General features: G+C 41.3%; 1 protein-coding gene across 3 annotated transcripts in view; it reads left to right on the top strand.

The window, feature by feature from the left end:
* spock1 (SPARC (osteonectin), cwcv and kazal like domains proteoglycan 1) overlaps window positions 1-21,251 on the top strand; it is a 122,362-nt gene that overhangs the window by 97,584 nt on the left and 3,527 nt on the right. For all 3 annotated transcript variants that reach the window (XM_084353319.1, XM_084353318.1, XM_084353317.1), the window contains exons 6-10: window positions 144-276; window positions 3,931-4,051; window positions 17,350-17,469; window positions 17,813-18,034; window positions 18,598-18,660. In XM_084353319.1, the coding sequence (XP_084209445.1) occupies window positions 144-276; window positions 3,931-4,051; window positions 17,350-17,469; window positions 17,813-18,034; window positions 18,598-18,660 (659 nt within the window). The remainder of the gene's footprint in view (window positions 1-143; window positions 277-3,930; window positions 4,052-17,349; window positions 17,470-17,812; window positions 18,035-18,597; window positions 18,661-21,251) is intronic.

Below are 21,251 nucleotides of genomic sequence, written 5' to 3'. Positions count from 1 at the left end.
GATTCAACATTTTCGCTGACTTTCTAAGTTGTTGATCCAACTTCAGGGGCCTTTCACTTGAATTTTCCAAATTGGGAACCCGTTTTTCACCACCACATGAATGCACTTTACATACTGTCTCCCCTTCATTCTGTCTCTCTCAGTGTGAAACCCAGGAAAGGCAGTGCAGGCCACAAGCACCGGCTTGAAGCGGGCGCCCATGGGAAATGCAGGCTCTGCTCGGCGCTCCAGACAAGTCCTGTGTGTGGATCTGATGGACACACCTACTCCTCCAAGGTGAGATTTCCCTTTTGCTTTTATCTCTCTTTAACTTTCACGTTTGTCTTCCTCTGTCTTTCAATACTTTACTCTTACTGAAACTGCTTAGTTTTCATTATTTATCAAAAATTCTGTTTGTTTTCATCCATAAAAGCGATGACAGGATTGCTTCAAGGCATACAACAGCACTTGAAGAGCTGAGTTGTATAATTTATGGTGTAAATATTTGAATTCTTTTTCTTGATAGCTAATATTTAAATCATACTCTTCGGTCTCCTTTTCGCTCGTCTGCTTCCCCGTCTTTCTTCTGCCTCCTCTTCTCTTCCTGCTGTCCCATTTTTAACATCTATATATTGACTCCTGTCTTCCTCCACTGTGATGATTCCAGCACTACTTTTCTCCATCTTTTAAAGAAATGGCTGAGATCAGGGTCATCTATCAGAGGTATTTCCAGCAGCTAAAAATCATCCCTGAATGATTTGGGGAAATGATCTCCAAAATCCACCTTCTCATCTGACTCCAGCAACATTTCCAGCCACTGACCTCTGCGCATAATCTCAATTTCAGATTGATTGAGTTACATAAACTAACAATGACATGTCATGATAGAGGGGATAAGAGAGGCAATGTCTAACCTTTATGATTAGTCAAGAAGGAAATGAGCAGATGGAGGCCAGACTGTCGAGTTTAAATCATGTGGCTGAAAAAGACATAAAGGAGTGAAGCACTGGTCTGTGTCTGGTCTGTCCTTGGTCTAACAGACTGTGAATACTTGACATCCACATTTATATTTGTATTATTTTCTGGTTGCCAGAGGTGAAGCAGTATCAAATACACAGGTGCTTCGTACAAACGTAAGACGTTTCTTCGGTGTCTTGCACAGCTGAAATCAAAGTGTTTGTGAGACAAATACTGGCTAAGTTGAGTGAGATATGTGCTTTCAGGACACTGTTGTGACCAGCTCAGTGTTGTTTTTTCATTGCAGCGTTACAGACAGGGACATTCTTTAAACATCCAGGGGACAGAATCATTAAAAGCAAACATCAGAGTTCATCCGCGGTCATGTTTTCCTGTTGTCTGTCGGCACATCAGGCGTGATTTTCAGCTCAGCCCTGCAGGAACCGAATGGACTTCCAGACATTTTGCGATCACGCTGCTTTCACTTCAGGGTTAAGCCTCCAACACAGAGGTATGAAACAGCCGGAGATTGGGAGCTCTCACTCTTCGTGTATGAGTAAGTAAGGACATAGGCTTTCCTAATGGCCTACCTGCCTGAAGCTGTGCTGAGGAGGAGAAGCGTTGAAGGAGTAACAAGAGCAGGAACAAAGGAGAAGGGAGGCCTGGGAAGTCCCCCTGCTCTCTGTGGTAATTTAGTTGGAGGGGTTCAGTTAGTTGGTGGAGTGATGGGTCCCTGTGGCGCAACTTAAACTCTGCTCACCAGTGAGCTGCTGGTCTCAAGCTTATTCATGTTTTATTATTACATTACATGCCTCCCTCATCGTAACCACACACACACACACATCCTCTCACACACACACTCAATATCCTATTAAGAGGACAGTGCTCTCATCTCCTGAGAGGCTTCAGCCCACTAAGTTAAGTCCATTACTTTCCCCCTCTTAAATCATCCTCTCCTCTCCTCTCCTCTCCTCTCCTCTCCTCGCCTCTCCTCTCCTCGCCTCTCCTCTCCTCGCCTCCCCTCTATTTTTACTCCACCAAGTCAGGTGTTAAAACACTGTTTCATCAAAACCGCATTAACCCCTGGAGAGAGACAAACATAAAGATTCATGGGGCCTCTCAGTGTGCTGACAGTGACTGGGGGAGGTCATCCATTTTCTGGGCTTTCTCTCTCACTCCCTCTCACTCTCTTCTCCCTCTCACCTCCTCCCTCCTCAGACAGCTAATTCAATATGTTGAGAACAGGACAGAGCGCTGTTCCTTTGTCAACAAATTTCATTAAGCAACATTAGCAGCGCTATCAGAGAGGTGACAGGGAGGAAAAGACGGATTTAAATGAGAACATGGGAAATTGAAAGTGGCTGGCAGGAGAAGGCTAAGCCTGTGTATGGCATGATATGTGTATAGGTGTTTATGCACAGTCATGGTCTCACCCTGACAAAGCTTCGCCATCATCTCGCAAACAGAATTTACATAACTCATTTCAGTTTTCATTATTCCTCTTGGAAGGATCTTGTAATTGGATTTTTTTCCCCCAAACTAGTCCAAACAATTTCTTACCCCTCACTTACCTGAAATGAGATTTATAGTGTTAAATTACATTCTGATGTAGTCAAACTTGCTTTATGCATTGCATTAGGCTTGTACTGCCGTGTATAATAGAATGTCACTCGGCCTCTCCGTGTCTAATGGTGTCTACATGGCTGCCTAATGGATGCATCTGTTCATCGAAGATCAATGACTAAGCCTGTCTCAGCAAATCTTTCCCTTAATCAGCTCAACAAAGAAAGTTTCATATTCAAAGTTTTCGGTTGTATTGACATACTGAGAGCAAAGTTATAACATACATCCTGTAGAACTCATTACTCTTTCTCTGTAGGAGGGTTAAGAAGTGGTCCAGTTAAGCGTTACACTTCCATAAAGAAAAAAAAAAAAAGTCAAAATCAGTGTTGAAAATCCCAAAAAAGCCTGACTTTTAGATTCAATTTTGGCCAACATCCAAAAAAATGGACACTACACTTCCCATAATGCAACCTCCTCATTAGGCCTCCGATGACTTGTCCATGTCTTCTAAACTCCACATGTATTTGTAGTCTTCAGAAAGGAAGTCGTGTTCACTGTCTCACTGTCAAAGGAAAAATGGCAATATTTTGACCTGAAGTTCCTGGTGGGTTGAAACATTGCCTTTTTTCACTCCAATGAAGTTTTATGTGTACTCTGTTTGTACACTGTGAAGTTAAACTTTACTTTAAAAAAAAAAGTCTGATTACCCCAGAATTACAAAGTAAAGTAGACTATTTAATTTAAGTTGTAAGAGCTAAAAAGTTTTAATAACCTAAAATGATTAGTCTACTTTACTGCCAGATTTTACAGTGTATTCTCCAAGGCCAAGCTAAGATAACTTTAGTCTCGCCTAGTCGCACCTATTTCCACAACGCTGTGCCAGAGTGGAAAAAAGATCTGACTGCACCCATTATCATTCTGCTTTTGGAGGAAAAATAATCGTATCTGGTTTGCATTTCTTTAAACCATCCACATTTGTCTTGGGCCGCTCAGTTCCCAGGATGCAACAGCAGTGCCCCTGCAAACTAGTGACGGGGGGGAACATTTACACATGGGGAGGCGAGTCTTAGCATCTCTATGCCTAAATCCATGCAAAAGAAAAAGGTGACAGCTGCTAGCTTGTTTATATTCAAAGCGACCAGTTTAAAGTTTTAAAGAGTTTGAAAACTCTAACAAGCAGAAAGCAGAAGGAGAGGAGAATGACAGCTGAAATTGTCGGCCAATGCCAGGCTTATACCCACAGTCTACATCCGTCGAGTCATACTAAGCTAACCCTGATGTCATCATCGGGGTTGTTTTTCTGGAGACCAACAGCAGAAAATATACAACTGTTTTGCCATGCTGAGTACGCCCCATGACAAGTATACTGATCTAAAGTCAGTCTGTGAAATCAATGCTCCATTACCTATGTTTCTTTGTGTTTTTTTACAGTGTAAGTTGGAGTTTCAGAGCTGCCTCTCTGGGAAGACGATCTTACTAAAATGTGATGGGCTGTGTCCCTGTTTGCCTGGTCAGGAGCTCAGCAAACCACCACATAAGACTGAAAAGGCCGGTGAGTACGGCAGCTCTTTCTTCACGCAAATAAACTGATTAGTAGCTTTCTGTTTAGGTGACTGCTAGCTCTTTCACTCTGACTACACTCACAACATCTTTGGATATGGGTGAGATTTCTTGTTGTTTGGGTTTTTACGTCATTAGTAATCGTCAAAAGTCTTTTTTCTGACAATAGGTATGGCTGTATGCATGGATGTATGCATGTGGATGCTTGGATGGGTAGATAGAGGTAGAGTAGCTACACAAAGGGATGAATGTGCAGACAGAGAAAAGGTTATCTGTATTTTAGCCATTTTCAGGTTTAGGTGGATGCCTCACAAACACACTGTTATGACTACACACACACATACACACACACAAAAACACTTCACAGGTAATCCCTCAAATTCTCCGGTGATTCACCGTGTTTCCATTCCTTTCCTGTCACCTCTCCCCTTACTCATGTTATTTTCTTCCCCTCCCCTCCCATCACCCCCTTCCCCTGTCCCCCGCACTCCCACCAGTTTTCTGACAGCTACAGGGAGCAGTGACGGAGTGAGTGTGTGTGTCTTATTGTTTGTCATGAAAATGGGATTTCAGTAGATGGATGGAGAGATTCTGGAGGAGAAATGCAATCTAAAGGAAAGCAGCGCAGGAAAGGATGGATTGTTATCGTTAGAGACTTCCTCTCTCCCAGATGGGGGAGTAGTGGGATGGTTTTACTTTGTTTGTGTGTGTGTGTGTGTGTGTGTGTGTGTGTGTGTGTGTGTGTGTGTGTGTGGGTGTGTCTGTGTGTGTGTGTTTGTGTGTGTTGAGTTGATCTATCTATCTATCTATCTATCTATCATACACATTTACAATATACACAAACACACTCATCTTCTGCCCTCTCAGATCTTTTCTAATCACTCGCTGATTAGGAAGCATTTATAAGGATCCCGAGGTTCATCAGGCACAATTAATACAAAAGAAAAGTGTCTGCTAATTAAAGGCAGCTCTGTCTTTATCTCACACTCTCCTCCATTAGTTAATGTCTGAATGATGGAGGGAACAGAGACTGATGGTGTAATGGAGAAGCGTTTAACCAACTTGACTGCTGCCTAATTAATTCCCCTCCATCTTTGCTCAATGGAAACTATAATTATGTGTTTGGTTTGCTGAGAGCTTGGCTCTGAACAGAGTGGATGAGTTAGTATGAAGAGAAGGGAGATCTAGATCTTGCACTGTGTCATAATGCAGCATGGCTCTCTGAAGTTTCTGCCTTAACTTAGTCTTTCCTCCTGTCCATATTTCTTATTGAACCCTCTCTCTCTCCTTCTCTCTCTCTGGCTGTATCTTCCTCTGATGAATGTGACTGTACTTTCCAGCACAGCCTGTCCTCAGACCATCAGTGAGATAGCAAGTCCAAATGTTTGTGCACTTTCAGGGATGAGTGAAGTGTGTTTGTCGTCTCCCAGCCCGATAGCATCTCTCATTAGATCTGCACCACAAAATGGTAAACAGATGTATGTGGCAGTAGGTGAGAAAAACGCTGTGTGTCAGATTGTGTTCCTATGGTTACTGTCAAAAGATTGCAGAAGTTCGGTGTGTGCAATCACTCCTCTATCACAGGTTCAAACTGAGACTGGATATTCATACCAGACGGGTAAACACCTGTGTCATTTTTACAGTAAACAGGGTTGCTGTGTGATCAACACCACCACAGTGGATCTTTGTAATGTTGTTTACAACATGCTGTGAACAAAATGTGAATATAGAGATGGGCCAATTTAACTACATATCCTGAACAAAAAAAATAGACTTAATGTATACCTTGTGGTTAGGTTGCCACTGACATTGCTATTACTGTACATTTCATAGCACAATTGTGAGTACTGGTAAATGCATTTATAATGCATACATAGTTAAATAAAAAAGGGCGATTTCAAGTTGTACATAAAAGTTTTCGACATATTTAAAAAACATATTGGTTTGGTTTTGAAAGATTCCAGTCACATCATGAAATGTCACCATGATCTAGCATGATCAAGATGATGACATTTTTGTATAAGTTTTCCAAAACAGGAGAGCTGGATTTTAAAAAAAACAACAGAAGTAAAAAATAATGAAATGTAAAGTTTGTGTGTCTGTGTGTGTGTGTGTGTGTGTGTGTATGTGTGTGTGTGCAAGCTCATCTGTGTGCAAGCTCATCTGTGTGGAGGGCAGATGAGGTAAATGTCAGGGTGAGTTGACATCAGGAGAAATAAAGTTGGACAGGCAGAACTAAACTAATTAAAATGGCAGGGACTTCGACTTTTAAAGTCAAGCAGCAGTAATCATATGGAGGTTTTGTTTGACATCCATACTGTATATGGCATGCTGTTATGTCCTTGCAGCTGTCTTAATGGCTTTGCTGAGGCCACTGAGCTCACACAGCTTAGATGTTTTTATCTATAGCACATTATCTCTTGTACTCATTTCATTCTGTTTATCTGAGCGTCTGTGACGGTCAAATGAGGTCAGTCTATTTAGGTAAGTTTAATTATTTAGCGCGTTCATATCAGTGGCATCACAGTCTAAAGATATTACAGTAATTTAGGCACAAGTGATAAAAAATGTATTATTTTTTTCTAAAACTAAATCATCTGCCAGTGATGTCACAGCAGGTTAAAGTTAGAGAATAGAGTGAAACCTATCAGCTCCGCTGCTGTTGCAGATTAGAGACAGACCGAACACTGATCTGGTTGAATTTAGGGGTACGTCTTCAGATTGAAAAAAGCTGATACTGTTACAAGAATTGAAGAAGAAGGAGAGGAGGCGGTGGAAGAAGAATTCTTGCAAAAGGCAAACAGCAGGTTCAAGGTTCATTTAACATCACCATCATTCTACAACACAGGGTTGTACATTGGGTTCTATGCAGACATCTCGCTTCATTCATATTACTGATGCTCTGTTGATGGGTGCCAATGGTGATCTGGGAGGTTTTAATCACCCGCTGTAGAGCCTTCCTGTCCTGGGCCATACATGAACCATGCCAGTTTGTGATGTGTGGGGGATGTGCCTCCTGTTTTCTCAACAATCAGCTCCTCGGTTTTGCTGACGTTGAGCAGTAGATTGTTCTCTGTGCGCCTCTCTGCAAGATTGTTCCTCTCAAACTCTCATTGTTGTTGAAGATGATGGTGTCATCCACATATAGACATATAGATAGTTCTCTTGATGTCTGGTAGTGTATTCATGGGTCTACAGTTAGAGACAGAAAGGGGCCGAGCACACAGCCCTGGGGGACTCCAGTGTTGAGCACGAATGTGAAGGAGGTGTGACTGCCAATCCGTACTGTCTGGGGTGTGCTTGTGAGGAAGTCCTATATCGTTGCAGAGTGGTACTCGAGCCCAGAGTGTTTCCAGTCAATTTCATGGGTGAGATTGTATTGAATGCTGAGCTAAAATCAACAAAACGCACTCTGATGTAGGTGTTCTTCTTGTCAAGCTGTCTGTATTCCCACTCTCTCTCTCACTCACTCCCGAGTGATAGTTGGAGATGGTACATTAAGTGTTCGCTGCAGTATACCGGAGAATATTATTTTTATATGACAAGGCTGAGTGGAAGGCTTCAAATATCATACTTTTGAGTACCTTCGCCTTAACCACACTAATAACCCTTATTCTTCAGTGTCAACAGTTGTGTGTTGGGAACATATCCCTGTCCGTCAGTCACTCTCTCCCATCTCGCCCGTCTCTTCTTGCTCATTTATTTTCTGTCTCAAGCCTCCAATCATTCAGTGTTGGGTTAAAGTTCCCACCATAAATTTTTCTGCTGTTTTTATCCATTACACAAAGGACTGCGAGAGATGCATCCTTTAATATTACAAACAGAGTTGAACCCGTTCCTTTTCCTTTTGACTTTGAGTCAAATTGGCACAAATGGATGCTGCAAAGTCTTCACAGTAAACTACAAAGACACGAGGCAGAAACTGTTTTGAAATGAGAGGAATTAGAAAAACTGCCAAAGATTAGGCCATAATTACAGGTTAATTGTAAATGTTAATTGCTAAATTTTGTGTAATCTTTATTTTAATGACTAAATAAGATCTTTCACAATGATCTCGTAAACCCGATTTGCTCAGAAAATCCATTGCTGCTGTTTGTCAGCAAAGGTTAACACATTGACACAGACACTGAGATGTAATTTGATCTGTCATCCACCCCTGAGGCAGCACTGTTCTGACGTCTAACATCATCTCTCTCTCATTTAAAACAATTGCTCGAGCAGACACAAAACGATCCTGCTGGTGATCTATGTAAAATCCTGTTCTGGTTATGGTCAATAAGATTTTTTGTACCAATAATAGTTAATTTTCTTTTAGCTACGGTTGAACAAAGACATTGACAAAACAAAGAGAACTGTAAGAGGCTGAATGGGCTAAATCCCCTCGCTAAATTAAATTTTTGCTGGCAATTCGGTCTCACAGCTCCACAGAGAGCACGCAGGAGGACAGATTGTGTTGTCCTCTCTTCTGCCTCCACACTTCCTATCCTCTCCTAACACATGCCAATTGCTCAGGGATTTTTCCAGGGTGCTTACCAGCGTGGAGCGAGAGCCTGTGGAACATTTTTAGCATGTCCTATTGAGACTGTCCACATTGGTCATTTGTTCAAACACTTAAAACCAGCTGTGTATATGGTCTCCTGACTAGCTGCCTCATGTGGCCAGGACAGTTTTACGGTGATGCAAAACCTCCTAGGGACGGTGTCAGATGGATGTTTGGGCACACAATTTTGGCACCAGAGACTAGTGTTTGCATCACTTCTCTCACCAACAGTCTATGTTTATTTAACTACATTCACATCTTATATTTCACACTAACAACAGTTCACACCAAAGTCTGAGACATGATGAATTTATGTCTACAGTGTCTCCCACTTGATAAAAATAATTACATAGGGTGTCAACAAACCTGTGGTAAAATAGCTGCAAAGCTCCATCGCAAGCAGTTCCATCTAAACAGATATATACAATTTAAATAGTAAGTAATTAGGGATCATGGGAGATTTCTCTGAGTTTGAACATTGTTGGAAACATTTTGGATAATGTAAGTTTACAACTCAACAAATAGAGAACAAAGGTCTAGCTTTTTTGAGACATTTTATTATGAAATGTCACATATCGTTGCATGGCACTTCAAGTCACACCACTGGATATTTTGAAGGACACCTGGGAACATTTCCAGCCATTTTTCTGGCAAGCAAAACCGGCTATTTTTCATGGAAAGTTGGACCATCTCCATTTGTGATCATGGCGAGTAAAACAAGTATATTAAGCCAAAACATGGCGTTATTCTGGCAACTGGATTGTGTGGACTTAATAGGCGTTTTTGACATATCACAGCAGGAAGAGCACAGATGTAAATTATTAGAGTAATGACGAATTAATTCCATTTAACTGCTTCAGTTTCTTGGTTCTGATATTGTCCATGCTGAAAATTGAATGGAACAAAGCCATGTAAGTGTTATTAGACACAACTGTGTTTTTTTCCATATGACAGTCAAAATGTCTGCTGTAAGACGGATGATATTTCTTTTGGTTTTGGTTGGGGGACTGTCAGTTGTCAGTCATGTCAACCCCCTCATCAACACAAAGCTTAACATTCATGCTCAGCCTGAGTGTAAACCTCATTCAAAAATTTAACAAAATCTATCTCCCATCAGCAAACGATTAAAGAAGCAAGTAGGTGTCTCACTTTTAAGGTTAAAAACTCTTTCTGGCTCTCTCTTTGTACTCGTCTCACTTCTGTCTCTAGCTGTCTCCCTGTCCGTGCAGACAGTGTATGACTGATCATTATCTGGGCTAACCTTAACTCACTGCCTGTGAGATTGTTCTGGAGAGCTGATAGCTTGGGGCAAAGAAAATCAAACATACCCTTGTATCTTTTTAATGAATCTGACCTTCTATCTTCCTCATATCTCCTATCTGACTGTCTCGGTCCATTTCTTTCTCCTTCTGTTACCTTGTTAAGAAGTGTCACCTCACTCCGCCGCCTCCAGGTTCTCCTGTCCTTCTTTCCATCTGCCTTTCATCTCGATCTGATCAGACCACGCTCCTCATGTCTCAAGGTGATCACCACCCACCTTCCCTCCGTCTGGATTTAGAGCCACTCCTTCCCTTTTATATGACAAACTTAGTTAATCATTTATAAATGATAAAGGGGATGGAGGGATTTAAAGCCTGACGTCTTCTGATGGTTGCAGTTATATATTAGGAAGTCTGAAGGACACATTTATCTCACGGCTTAAATCAGCCTGGAGGGACTTTCACCATATGTAGCTTGGGGCAGTTCCGCTCAATCACCTTCTAATGGCAGTCACAAGCAAAACACGCTGTGGTGCATACTTGTGCCAAACTAAAAGCATGCATCTTTACTCGAGGTTGACTAAATTTGTTAATTAGACTGATGATTCTGACTAATATAATGATAAATAAATGATTGATTGATATTTATGGCACCGGTTAGATAGAAAAGATCACGTAAGTTACATTTGTTATAAGATGCAGAAGTTGTTGTTTTTTAGGTAGACAGCAGATCTAATATCATGACTGGAAAATGACATGCAAGAAAATGTTTTTTTCATGTCTGTGAATTTCCATGTTAATACATTAGAGAGGCTGTTATTTTAAAACAGCTTTATGAAGGTTTTTAGCTTTTATTTCGGTTTGTGTGTTAACTTTTTATTTAGCTAAAGACATCGTATTTTCTGTTCTGTTGTTTTGTATCTCGTTGAGTTGTGTACTTAAATTGACCCAAATGTTTCCAACAATGTTTAAACCTAGTGAAATGTGTAATTTTGTCGAAGGTTGAGGTGCATTTCATTCGGTCATCTGTGAGGAATGGAAGTCGGTGAAAGAGACTAAACATCACGTGCAGTATAAGGATGTCACACTTCCTGGATTTTGATGATCAGTATGCAGGCAACGATTACATTCACACCAAAGCATATTTTGTAAACTCAAGTAGTAGTGTTTGTTTGTGTATATAAGGAATCAGGGTTGTTTTCTTTGTGGTTACTTTGTCTTCACCCGACTGTCCTCAGCTTCCACAAGATGCAAATTATAGCTGCTTCTTAATGGCATATAGTCTTTAATAATTAACTCCATAAAGAAGCACTCCACTAGCCTCTGTTTTATCTGCCTCTTTGTCTTGAAATGTCCTGATCAGTCTCTGTTAGTGTTAGTTTGTTTCCAGAAGTTCAGAGCAAATGAAATGAGCAGAGACACTGTAGAGGAAATCTTGTTCTACATTTTATCTTGCGTGTTGCCTTGGAGTTCAGCTGTACTTTTCGAAACTGCAGCTGTTAGTTTATGTGTGTGTCAGTCTGTGGAAGAAAAAAACATCTTGTGGGGTTTTTTGGCTGCCGGTTTCTACTGATTCGCAGACATGAAAGACAGCAGACGTGAGAAAGCATTGGGTGAGAGGGCAGGAGGGAGGAAGGAAGAACGATAAGAAGGTATTTCCCAGCGATGATTCAGTGTTTGATATTGGACGCAGCACTGATCGATTCTTTCTCTCCTGTGCGAAAGCAGACGGCAGGTCTGGCTGGCTGTCTGCAATCACTTTAACTCGGATAAAAGTTCACTGTCAAACTATCTGTGATGGTTTGGAAGTGGAGCCTATAACATCAGTTCTGGCGACTTAAGCCCAATATCTCTGTCTCTGTTGCACATGAGCGATTCCACTGGAACAATAAGGAGGTATCTGTTTGGATTAAGGATCGACTAGTAATCAAAATTAAAGGGGAGAGGGGATTTTTTTCTCAGATCTGGAGATTTGTAATGGCAACTTCTAAGCCAAAGACTTCTAGCTGTTCTGATTTTATATTTGTGTTACTTTTTTCTTAAAACATAAGAATCACTAAATCTAAAGAGTCCATCTTGCTCCTTGAAACTGATGAGATGCCAGACTCGCATGCTGTTTCTCTCTCTTGTGTTCTCAGCTGGAAAATGATTGGTTTTATTCTGGGAAGCTCACAGGAAGTTGAGTCATTACAGGCGGTCCCCATGGCGAAAGGATGGGTTTACTCTCTGATTTACACACAGTTGCACAGGTTTCACAGGCCGTCTTTCAAACCAATGCTTGGGCTATAGGCTGTTTTGCAGTATTACATAAAAAATAATAATAATAATAGGTCTTTTGAGAATGGAATGCTTTACAAAGCCCTGGAAAATAGCTATGAATGGAAGAATAGCCAAATTAATTAAAAACATTGCAAAGTTAAAATCTGCTTCATTGAGCATAAAATGAGATTTGTCTAAAAAAAAGTTAATTAATAACTTTATTTTGTCAAAAGAATAATTGAGAAGGCTTTGCATAATCAACCAGACACACTGTTCATTTAGTGCTGTGGTCTCCAATCTTTCTGCTATATGACCCTTTAAAATAAATTAAACAATTTCTAAAATAGGCCCATTATCACATGTTGCATATTATTTTCATTACTTGTGTGCAGGTTTACAAAAGAGAGAATCTCCTCTCTCGGGTTGTTTCATTTAAATACTGTTTATAGGCTTGGAGAGGCGAAAATACCAGCATATTAAAAGAAAAAGGCAACGGTTAGAACTATTTCTTTCTCTTTTTCTCTCCTTTTAATCATCTACGAATTATCTTGTGACTTGATGCAGGAATACAAGCCACTATTTAGCTTTGCCACACTGGTTTGGATGGCAGTGATCAGTCAGTCCACCACTTTGATCCAGATGTTTCAACAACCATAGGATGATTACTATGAAGGTTTGTCTAGATATCCATGGTCCCCAGAGGAGGACTCCTACTGACTTTGATCACCCCCTGACTTTTAATGAAGCAACATATTCAAGTCAGAACTTATTTGTCCAATAGTTCAGTTTACGACCAAATACCTGCAGAACTAAGCTGTCATCAGCCTCAGCTGTACTTTGTGTTTTGTGACATTCAGAATCGACACAGCTGGAGATTTTTTTCAGGATAGGAAGGGGATGAAAAATTGTAATCTGAAAAGTAAAAAAAACAAAGTAATTAACGCTGTCACACAAATCTCGTGGATTAAATTATACAATATTTGCCTCCTTTGGAATAAAACTCGTCAGACTCTGTACACATATCTTTACCTTTCTTCTATCCTTATTCACTCTTCCTGTCAGTCAACCTTCCATTCATCCTCTCCATTCTAACTGGCTTGAAAAGATGTTTTCAACATCGGTTTTCTAAAAAAATTAATAAATAACAGAGCAAGTACTTATAAGAAGAATAGTGACATAAAAATGCTATCGAGCAGCCCCCTCTGTTGGCTGAGACAAGCACAACATGTTTGGGACATTAACTCATAGGCTCTGCTCTGCTGCCCGTCTTTTCTGGCCACGTAAAATATGATTTCACATTTAAAGACAGGGACATCTCCAACCGGGGACAGACCTCCAGAAATGGGGACATCTGGTCACTGTAGCTAAACATTGTTATTGTCAGCTTGTTAGCGTGCTAATGTTAGCATTTAGTTTTGTTTAAATATCGGGATACCATTTTATATCTGTCTCCTCTTGCCTGTGCATCCTTTCCTTGCCCGCTGACCAACATGACCAAAAAACATTGTCGTTCTGAAGACTGACTCGAAAAAAATCTAACATGAATAAACAAGAGCTTGTGCTTTTGGAGTAGAAAATTGGTCAAGCTACATTGAAATAATGAGCAAATATGACTCCAGTTTTACGTTTAGAGGTGAAAGCAACCTCGGCATCAACCACGACCGCTATGACCCTGTTTTTTCCATCAAGTGGAACTTTTGAGTGTCGTTCTGGAAAGTGATTTTGAGACACTCGGGTTTCTACTGACGGCAGCAACATCACTTGTTCAGTCCTCCATCAAATCCAGTTCTGCCTTAACGTTGTAATCTTTGTAACTGCCCGTGGGAAGGCTTTGATGTTGTGAATGTCTGACATCTTTAAGCCACCCTGACCCAGCTGTGGCTCGGAAAGATAGAGATAGAGAGAGAGAGAGAAAGAAATGGTTAACAGCCCATTTTATCTGTGTGTTGTGTCCTTTAGCGCGTGAATGTTTTCAGCTCCAGCTTTCTGACTCATTGCCCAACAAAGGGACTCCTAACACTGGCAGCAGTGTCGGGCCTGTCCGAAACAATTTGGGTCTCGCTGAGCGAGAGAGATAAGAGGGGTCCATCGAGACTCATTGTGGGCCGGAGTGCAAAGTCCAAGAGACTTGAGAGAAAAAGATGGAGAGAGCGGTGGAGTCAAATGTGGAAAAAATAAAGTGGAGGAACGAGGAGAGAGACAAAGGAAGAGGATATCAAAGGGAAAAAGAAAAACACTTAAATCTTCGGACTCTATAGGGGGATGTGCCAGGACAGAGATGGGAAATAAAGCACTCAAAGCAATTTAGGTGAGAGAAAGAAATAGAGGAGCGGGGCATATCAAAGTGGTCTTCTAAGTCTTAAGAGAAACTGAGTTAGGTACAGCCAGGTGTGATAAGTGGCTTCTATTGAATCTCAGAAAATTGACAGCAGAGAGAGAGAGATTGGAAATGAGCAAGAAAGTCCTTAAAGGCGACAGAAGAATCACAAAAGCAGAGAGTGATTCAAATGGCAATTCTGTGGGAAGAGAAAGGAAAACAGTGAGAGGAAAACTTAGAACGGTCAAATAAATGAACAAGGGGAGTAAAGCAAGAGCAATACGCTACAGACTCCACTACTGCCAGAGGAGGAATCTTAATTGAAGACAGATAATGTTTAGCTGTTTTTTCTCCATCTTTCTCTGCTCCGGACCGTGGAATGAAGAGCACTCAGAAATGCTATCTGTCTGTACCTGAAGGCTTATATCACGTGCACGCATACACAGGCACGCACACACACTCACACACAGACCACCTTGGGATTCCACAGGTAATGTCACATGGATAGCCAGCTCAGATAAATGTTATTTGTCCCCTCTGCAGCTCCTGTCTGTTACCTGGGGCGTCCTCTGTTTTATAGTTGTGCAATAACGACACAACCCCAAACTACAGCTATAAAACAATGTGTGTGTGTGTGTGTGTGTGTGTGTGTGTGTGTGTGTGTGTGTGTGTGTGTGTGTGTGTGTGTGAATGCACTTGTTTGCATCCCTCCAAGGATGCAGGGGCCTTACTGTTTAAACTTGAACTAAGTCTTCAGATAATTTCTGATTTTTTCTAAGGGAGCTTGTCTTCGCTCTGCAACGCTTCCCGCCATGCAAACAATTACTGGCTGCACCTGCTTGGACGCGCGCCACTCATTGGCTGCTGCTCCGGGATTTCAAACTGGACCAACTTTCTCTCTTATTACAAAAATAGCTCAGCAAAACATGTGACTGAAGACATTTAAGGCGAGAAATAAGCCATGCAGTTGCCTGATCCGTCTTCATTTTAACTCAAAAACGTTTCTTTTGTATGGTTTTTCAGGAGTTTCCAGAGGCAGTGAGTCACGTTGGATGCTCCTGATTTGCATGAAGCGGCCAGAATTCAACATAATGCAAATGAGGAGCAGGCAATGCAATGCCCTGTCTCTGGAAATGTGACTCTATGCTACCATAATGCATTGCATGGCTGCTTACATAGACAATTAATGGGAAGCTTGAAAACAGAGGACCCTGTGGACAGGTACCATAAGAATCCCATCCCTAACTTACACACCTGTGATCTATACATTTTCAAATCAACTTAAATTGATGGCACCTGCCTTGTCAGGCCAGGAAACACGTATTATTCAAACATACATCTCATTGGAGTCCCAATCTGTAAAACCCTCTCCACAATAACAGGAAAATCACTCACGTCAAGTCAAGACTGTGGAGACAGATCATTTCCACGCCAAAGTTAGGTTTCATAAATAATTACAGATACCTTGTTTTCTGCTTAATATTTTATAAAAACGGCCCCAGGACATGGTTTGGCAGGAGGATGAGGAAAATGACTTGACAAAAACAGAAACTCTTCTAATAAGAGAGATTGTAACATCTCTCAGCACAGCCTGGAAATACCTGCTTTAAAATTCCCACCGGCTCTTTGCCGTGTGTGTGTGTGTGTGTGTGTGGTGCTTGTGTGTGTGACATGCTCGTGTGTGGCGTGCATGCAGCTCCTTTGATGTCCTGCCTTAGATGTCTTTATCCACTGACAGCAAAGTGTGATCCAGGTCTGCACGTCGGGACCTATCTGCTCTGTTCTCACTATTAGAGTAAATACCTGTGTGTAACTCAGTGTGTGTGAGAGAGAGAGAGAGAGATTTTCTTGCCCTTTGTCTCGTGTGTCTAATGATTCATTGTATTTCCATGTTAGTAACCTTGGGTTTTGCAGTGTTTTGTGATCTCTTACACTATATCTAATAATTAGAAGTCTCTCGCTCAAAACCTTTGCATGTTTTGATGCAAACTGCCTCGATCCAACCTCCTCCAGCTCAGAGCCGCAGAGCGCGTGGCGGTGAATGGCTCTTGTCCTTCAGGCGCATTTATCGAGCGCTCAAAAGAAACAGAATGGGGGAAGAAAATATGCCAATCACACGCGGGAGGGAACGGGAAAATGGAGACGGAGATTGACGGACAGAGAGGCAGAAGGAGACAGGCAGAGGCAGTGGTCTGTCCCGCCGGGCCGAAGGAACGAGGGATTTGATAGGCACTGACAGAGGCTGGTTTATACTTTTAATTAGGGCTATCATTAAATATATTGTGCAGTTTGCACTCTCTCTGAGCAGTAGCATCAGCTTGCATTACAGTGTTTGATCAGCTTTCTTTATGGTTGTGCAGAGGAGTGTGATCACAACACATACACAGATTTTTCTCCACTGAGGATATAATGTAACAATCAAGTGGCCTCTTACTGCACAACATCAGTTTGTTTTACCTCTGGGGTCAAGCAGACCTTTATGTGTTTGTGTGTGTGTGTGCGTCTGGATTGCCACATGAATAAAATCACTCATTTGAACGCTAAATGGAAAAGAAAGAGTATATTATATTTCGTTGTGTGCGCGTGTGTGTGCATGTCAGGTTGAGTTCCTATGGTAACTGTCAAGATATAGCAGCAGGTCAGTGTGTGTTATCGCTCCACTGTGTTTACTCAAGGAGAAGAGTTGGATAAGAAAGAGACAAGAAGACAGAGAGGAAAAAGTACACAGCAGAAATGAAATCAGCGTTTGATAAGCAAGAAAAGAATTGTTTTTTTCCCTCTGATGACAGCAGTAGATTGACAGCTTCCCCTCTCCTCATTATCTTGTGTGTGTGTGTGTGTGTGTGTGTGTGTGTGTGTGTGTGTGTGTGTGTGTGTGTGTGTGTGTGTGTGTGTGTGTGTGTGTGTGTGTGTAGCCTGCACCGACACAGAGCTGCACAGCCTGGCTGCCAGACTGAAGGACTGGTTCGGAGTTCTCCACCTCGACGCCAACAGAGACCTCAAATCCTCTGACAGCTTTGACTCCGCCGCTGGACGTGAGTATATCCCCCCATAAAACGTGTGTGTGTGCGTGTGTGCGTGTGTGCGTGTGTCTATGTGCAGCCCTTTTCTGTTGAGCAGCCACGCTTTTCAGTCCTCATGAGGGCTGGCGGCGATGTTGACAGCGACCCTGCTCTGTTCTCTGTAATGTCAACACATCTCAACTCTGCCACCGTACACACACACACACACACACACACACACACACACACACATTCTTACTCAAGTTTGAGTGATAAAAATGTAAGTGACCTGGACAGTTTCTGCAGTTTTGAAATTGTTCACTCCAACGATTTCTTTCAATCTTTTTTTTCCCTCTCGGTCTCTTTTCTCCTCCAGACTTTGACACCAGCATCTTGCCCATTTGTAAGGACTCACTGGGCTGGATGTTCAACAAACTGGACATGAACTTCGACCTCCTGCTGGACCAATCAGAGCTGAGTGCCATTTACTTGGACAAGTATGAGCTGTGCATGAAGCCCCTCTTCAACTCCTGCGACTCCTTCAAGGACGGAAAGCTGTCAAACAACGAGTGGTGCTACTGCTTCCAGAAGCCTGAGGGTGAGGAGGGGGAGAGGGCTGAATAAGAAACTGACGATGAAATAAAAAGGACACAGTCAGGGAGGAAACAAAGAGTTTGAGTGGTACTAAATGTGATGACTTACTTACACAGTATGTCAATTAACACATTATGATGTGAAAAGTTCATCTTGGGCAGGTCTCCAGTCAGTAGTGATGTGAATAGAAACAAATGAATACCTAAAAAGCAGCAAATCAGTCTTTTCTGTTTTTCATTTTTATTTTATATTCTTTGTGTTTTATGATGATAATCATTCCTATAATAAGAAGGCAACTTAATTTCTGAGATCTGAGGACAAGGTGACAAATCTACAGCACAGCATGGTGGGAGGACAAGCAGTAAAACGATCAGAACAGCTGTAACATCAAAACAAATGCCTTTTCGGTGACCGTATAAGAAATCATTAAGATGTAAGAGCAACGTAAGAAGTTCAAATAACTTTATTGTAGATTTTAAGACAAAGAAAGAGCCATTTCAGTTAAATCATGACGGTAGGAAGACAAACTCTGTTAATTATGCTACTTTGTATGTTCTCTGGTTGTAGGACTGCCTTGCCAAACGGAGAAGAGCAGGATCCAGAATCAAAGTCGGAGGAAGAGCCTCATAGGTCAGTCTGGATGATTGACAGCCAACATGGTCACCTTTGATGCTAACAAACACACACACACACACACACACACACACACACACACTAGCATAAAAAAATCTCTTTTCAGTTGTTCCGAGCAGACAAAGAAGTCTGTGGTTTAAACATACAGTCCACACACTATAAAGCACATCCTGACATTTTGTACACGTGTCATCTGTCCCCACTGGGCAAGATCGTTCAGTGCTCCAGCTCACAAAAGAACAGCATGAAAAATGAGCTCCGACTGGGTCAATTGAAGGTAACAGGACTGGGTGTGTGTTTCCATGTGTGCATGGGTTTGTGTGAGTCTGTGTGTGTGTTTTTGGATGTGAGTGCTTCCCTTTAAGCAGGATGTATGGTTGTCCTGCAACCTGCTCTATAATTGATTGTTGATCTCCCTCAGCGAATACACAAAAACTTCAGATTCTACCCTCCAGTTTTGTCAATGTATGTTCTCAAACCTCTTTTACTTCCAGTCGAAGTTTGAGGTTGGAATTTCCCTCAAGCGTTCAAGGTGCACAACTCCAAATGTAGAAACAAAAAACATGGTCTGACCGTGACAAAGTAATGTTCCTTTGGCAAGTGTACGCACAATTGAAGCCTCAGCAGTGCAGTATGAAAACAAGAGTAAATTATAGCTGCTGCGCAGCGATGGGTCGGGTCCGGGCTATTTTTGGCAAATTTAGGCAATTCTGAGCAACAAACGGGAGAATAGGAAGACAAGACAGTTGACAACAATGCTCATTTTGGACCACTTGAGGATTGAACCCACAACTTCTGGAACCAAAGACTGTCATCTATCGCTCTGAGCTAATTGGCAAGTGGCAATACAACAGTGGCTTCACAAATTGAGTAAGCCAGTCACTGTTGCGCAGGCAGATTTGAAACCACTGTAAAAAATTCAGTTATCAAGACAAAAATCTGAAAATACACATATTGCAGCATGGAGATGTTGGTAATTTTAAAAATGATTGATTTGCTCCATAAGTGAATAACTGGTGTTTAGCTATGTCATCATTGCATTGACTCCAATTGTTCACATGAAAGAAAAATTAAAAATGCTGTGAAAAATTCAGTTTTTGAGGCTCAATTTTTGATAAATCAAAGGAGGAGAGAGGAAATAGGTTTAAGAAGTTTTACAGTTTTTGAAAAAAAACTGAGTGATGTACTTCATAATTTTTAATAGGTTTAAATGTACAAAAGTTTCTTCAATATTGAGGCTACAGTTTGATGAAAGTTCTGAAGCTGTAGCAAGTATGGTTGATTTGTTATGAATTTTCAAAGTTTTGAACTTTAGACGCTTGCTGTAGCACCACCATCAGGACTATTGGCTTGGGTTTACAGCTGAGGTAATCTGGCATGAGACTGGACCTTTGTGCAAAAATTGGTTAGCTTTCGTCCATGGTCCAGTTCAAGCTATTTGTTTTTATTTAATTTAGAGGCTTGCTGCGATGCCACCATCAGGACAATGGTCTTGTGTTTCATGTTGAGGACATCTGACATTTTGATCTGTCATCATCATCATCCTTGCTGGGTCTTGAACCCACAACCCCTGATTCCAAGCACCAGCTCCTAACTCACTGAGCTAATTGGCTGGAAGTGAGACCTGCTGTGTGGCTTCATTTGTCGACTCAGGGAGTCACTGTCCGGGCAGTTGTTGTCAAGGCAGATTTCAAAAATGGTCAAAATGTCAGAAATTCCTTGACTTAAAAAAAATCTGATAATACATAAATTGCATCTTGACAGCATGGAAATGTTGGTGATTTGTTTTTAACTTAAAGTGTTTTGCTTCATAAGAGAAAATTTGATGTTTAAAAATGCCACTCTTACACTGACTCCAGTTGTTCCCATGAGAGCAGAATTCAAAATGTTCTCAAAAATTCAGTTTTTGAGATAAAATTCTGATATTTGCCAAACTCCATCAACCATGACTGCAAAATATTCTCAATTTTTTTCAGGAAGATTGAAAATGTATTTAGCAAGAATTTGATAGTATATGTTTACAGTACTGTTTACAGTCAAACATTTTGATGCACTGTAGGCTTAATTTTTGATAAATCAAAAATCCAAGAAACAAGTTTTGTGGAGGACGGTCTGAAGATGCTCTCTAGCAAGTTTGGTGACAATTGGGCAAAAATTGTGGGAGGAGATAGGTTTTATAAGTTTTACAGGTTTTGAAAAAAACTGAGTGATGGACTTCATAATTTGTAATGAGTTTAAGTGGACTAAAGTTTCAGCAGTATTGGGGCTACAGTTTGGTGAAAGTTTCAAAACTGTAGCATGTACTGTTGATTTTGTAGGTATTTTTAAAGTTTTTAAATTTAAACGCTTATTGTGCCCCCCCCAGGAGGAATATTGACATGTCCTTGGAATTAAGTAAATCTGGCATGGGGCCGGACATTTCTGTAAAGTTTGGTGAGTTTTCGCCCATGGGAAGTATGACTTCCTCGGAAGAAGAAGAAGAAGAAGAAAGAAAGAAAGAAAGAATTCCTAGGAATACAATAGGTTCCTGGCAGCTTAGCTGCCCGGACCCTAAAAACAAGGCACGAGGTAACAGATTTATTTAACAG

This window comes from Pagrus pagrus, assembly GCF_965226575.1.
Source record: "Pagrus pagrus genome assembly, chromosome: 5".
Taxonomy (NCBI): domain Eukaryota; kingdom Metazoa; phylum Chordata; class Actinopteri; order Spariformes; family Sparidae; genus Pagrus; species Pagrus pagrus.
The sequence above is the reverse complement of the archived record's forward strand: the minus strand, read 5'-3'. Positions and strand labels throughout refer to the sequence as shown.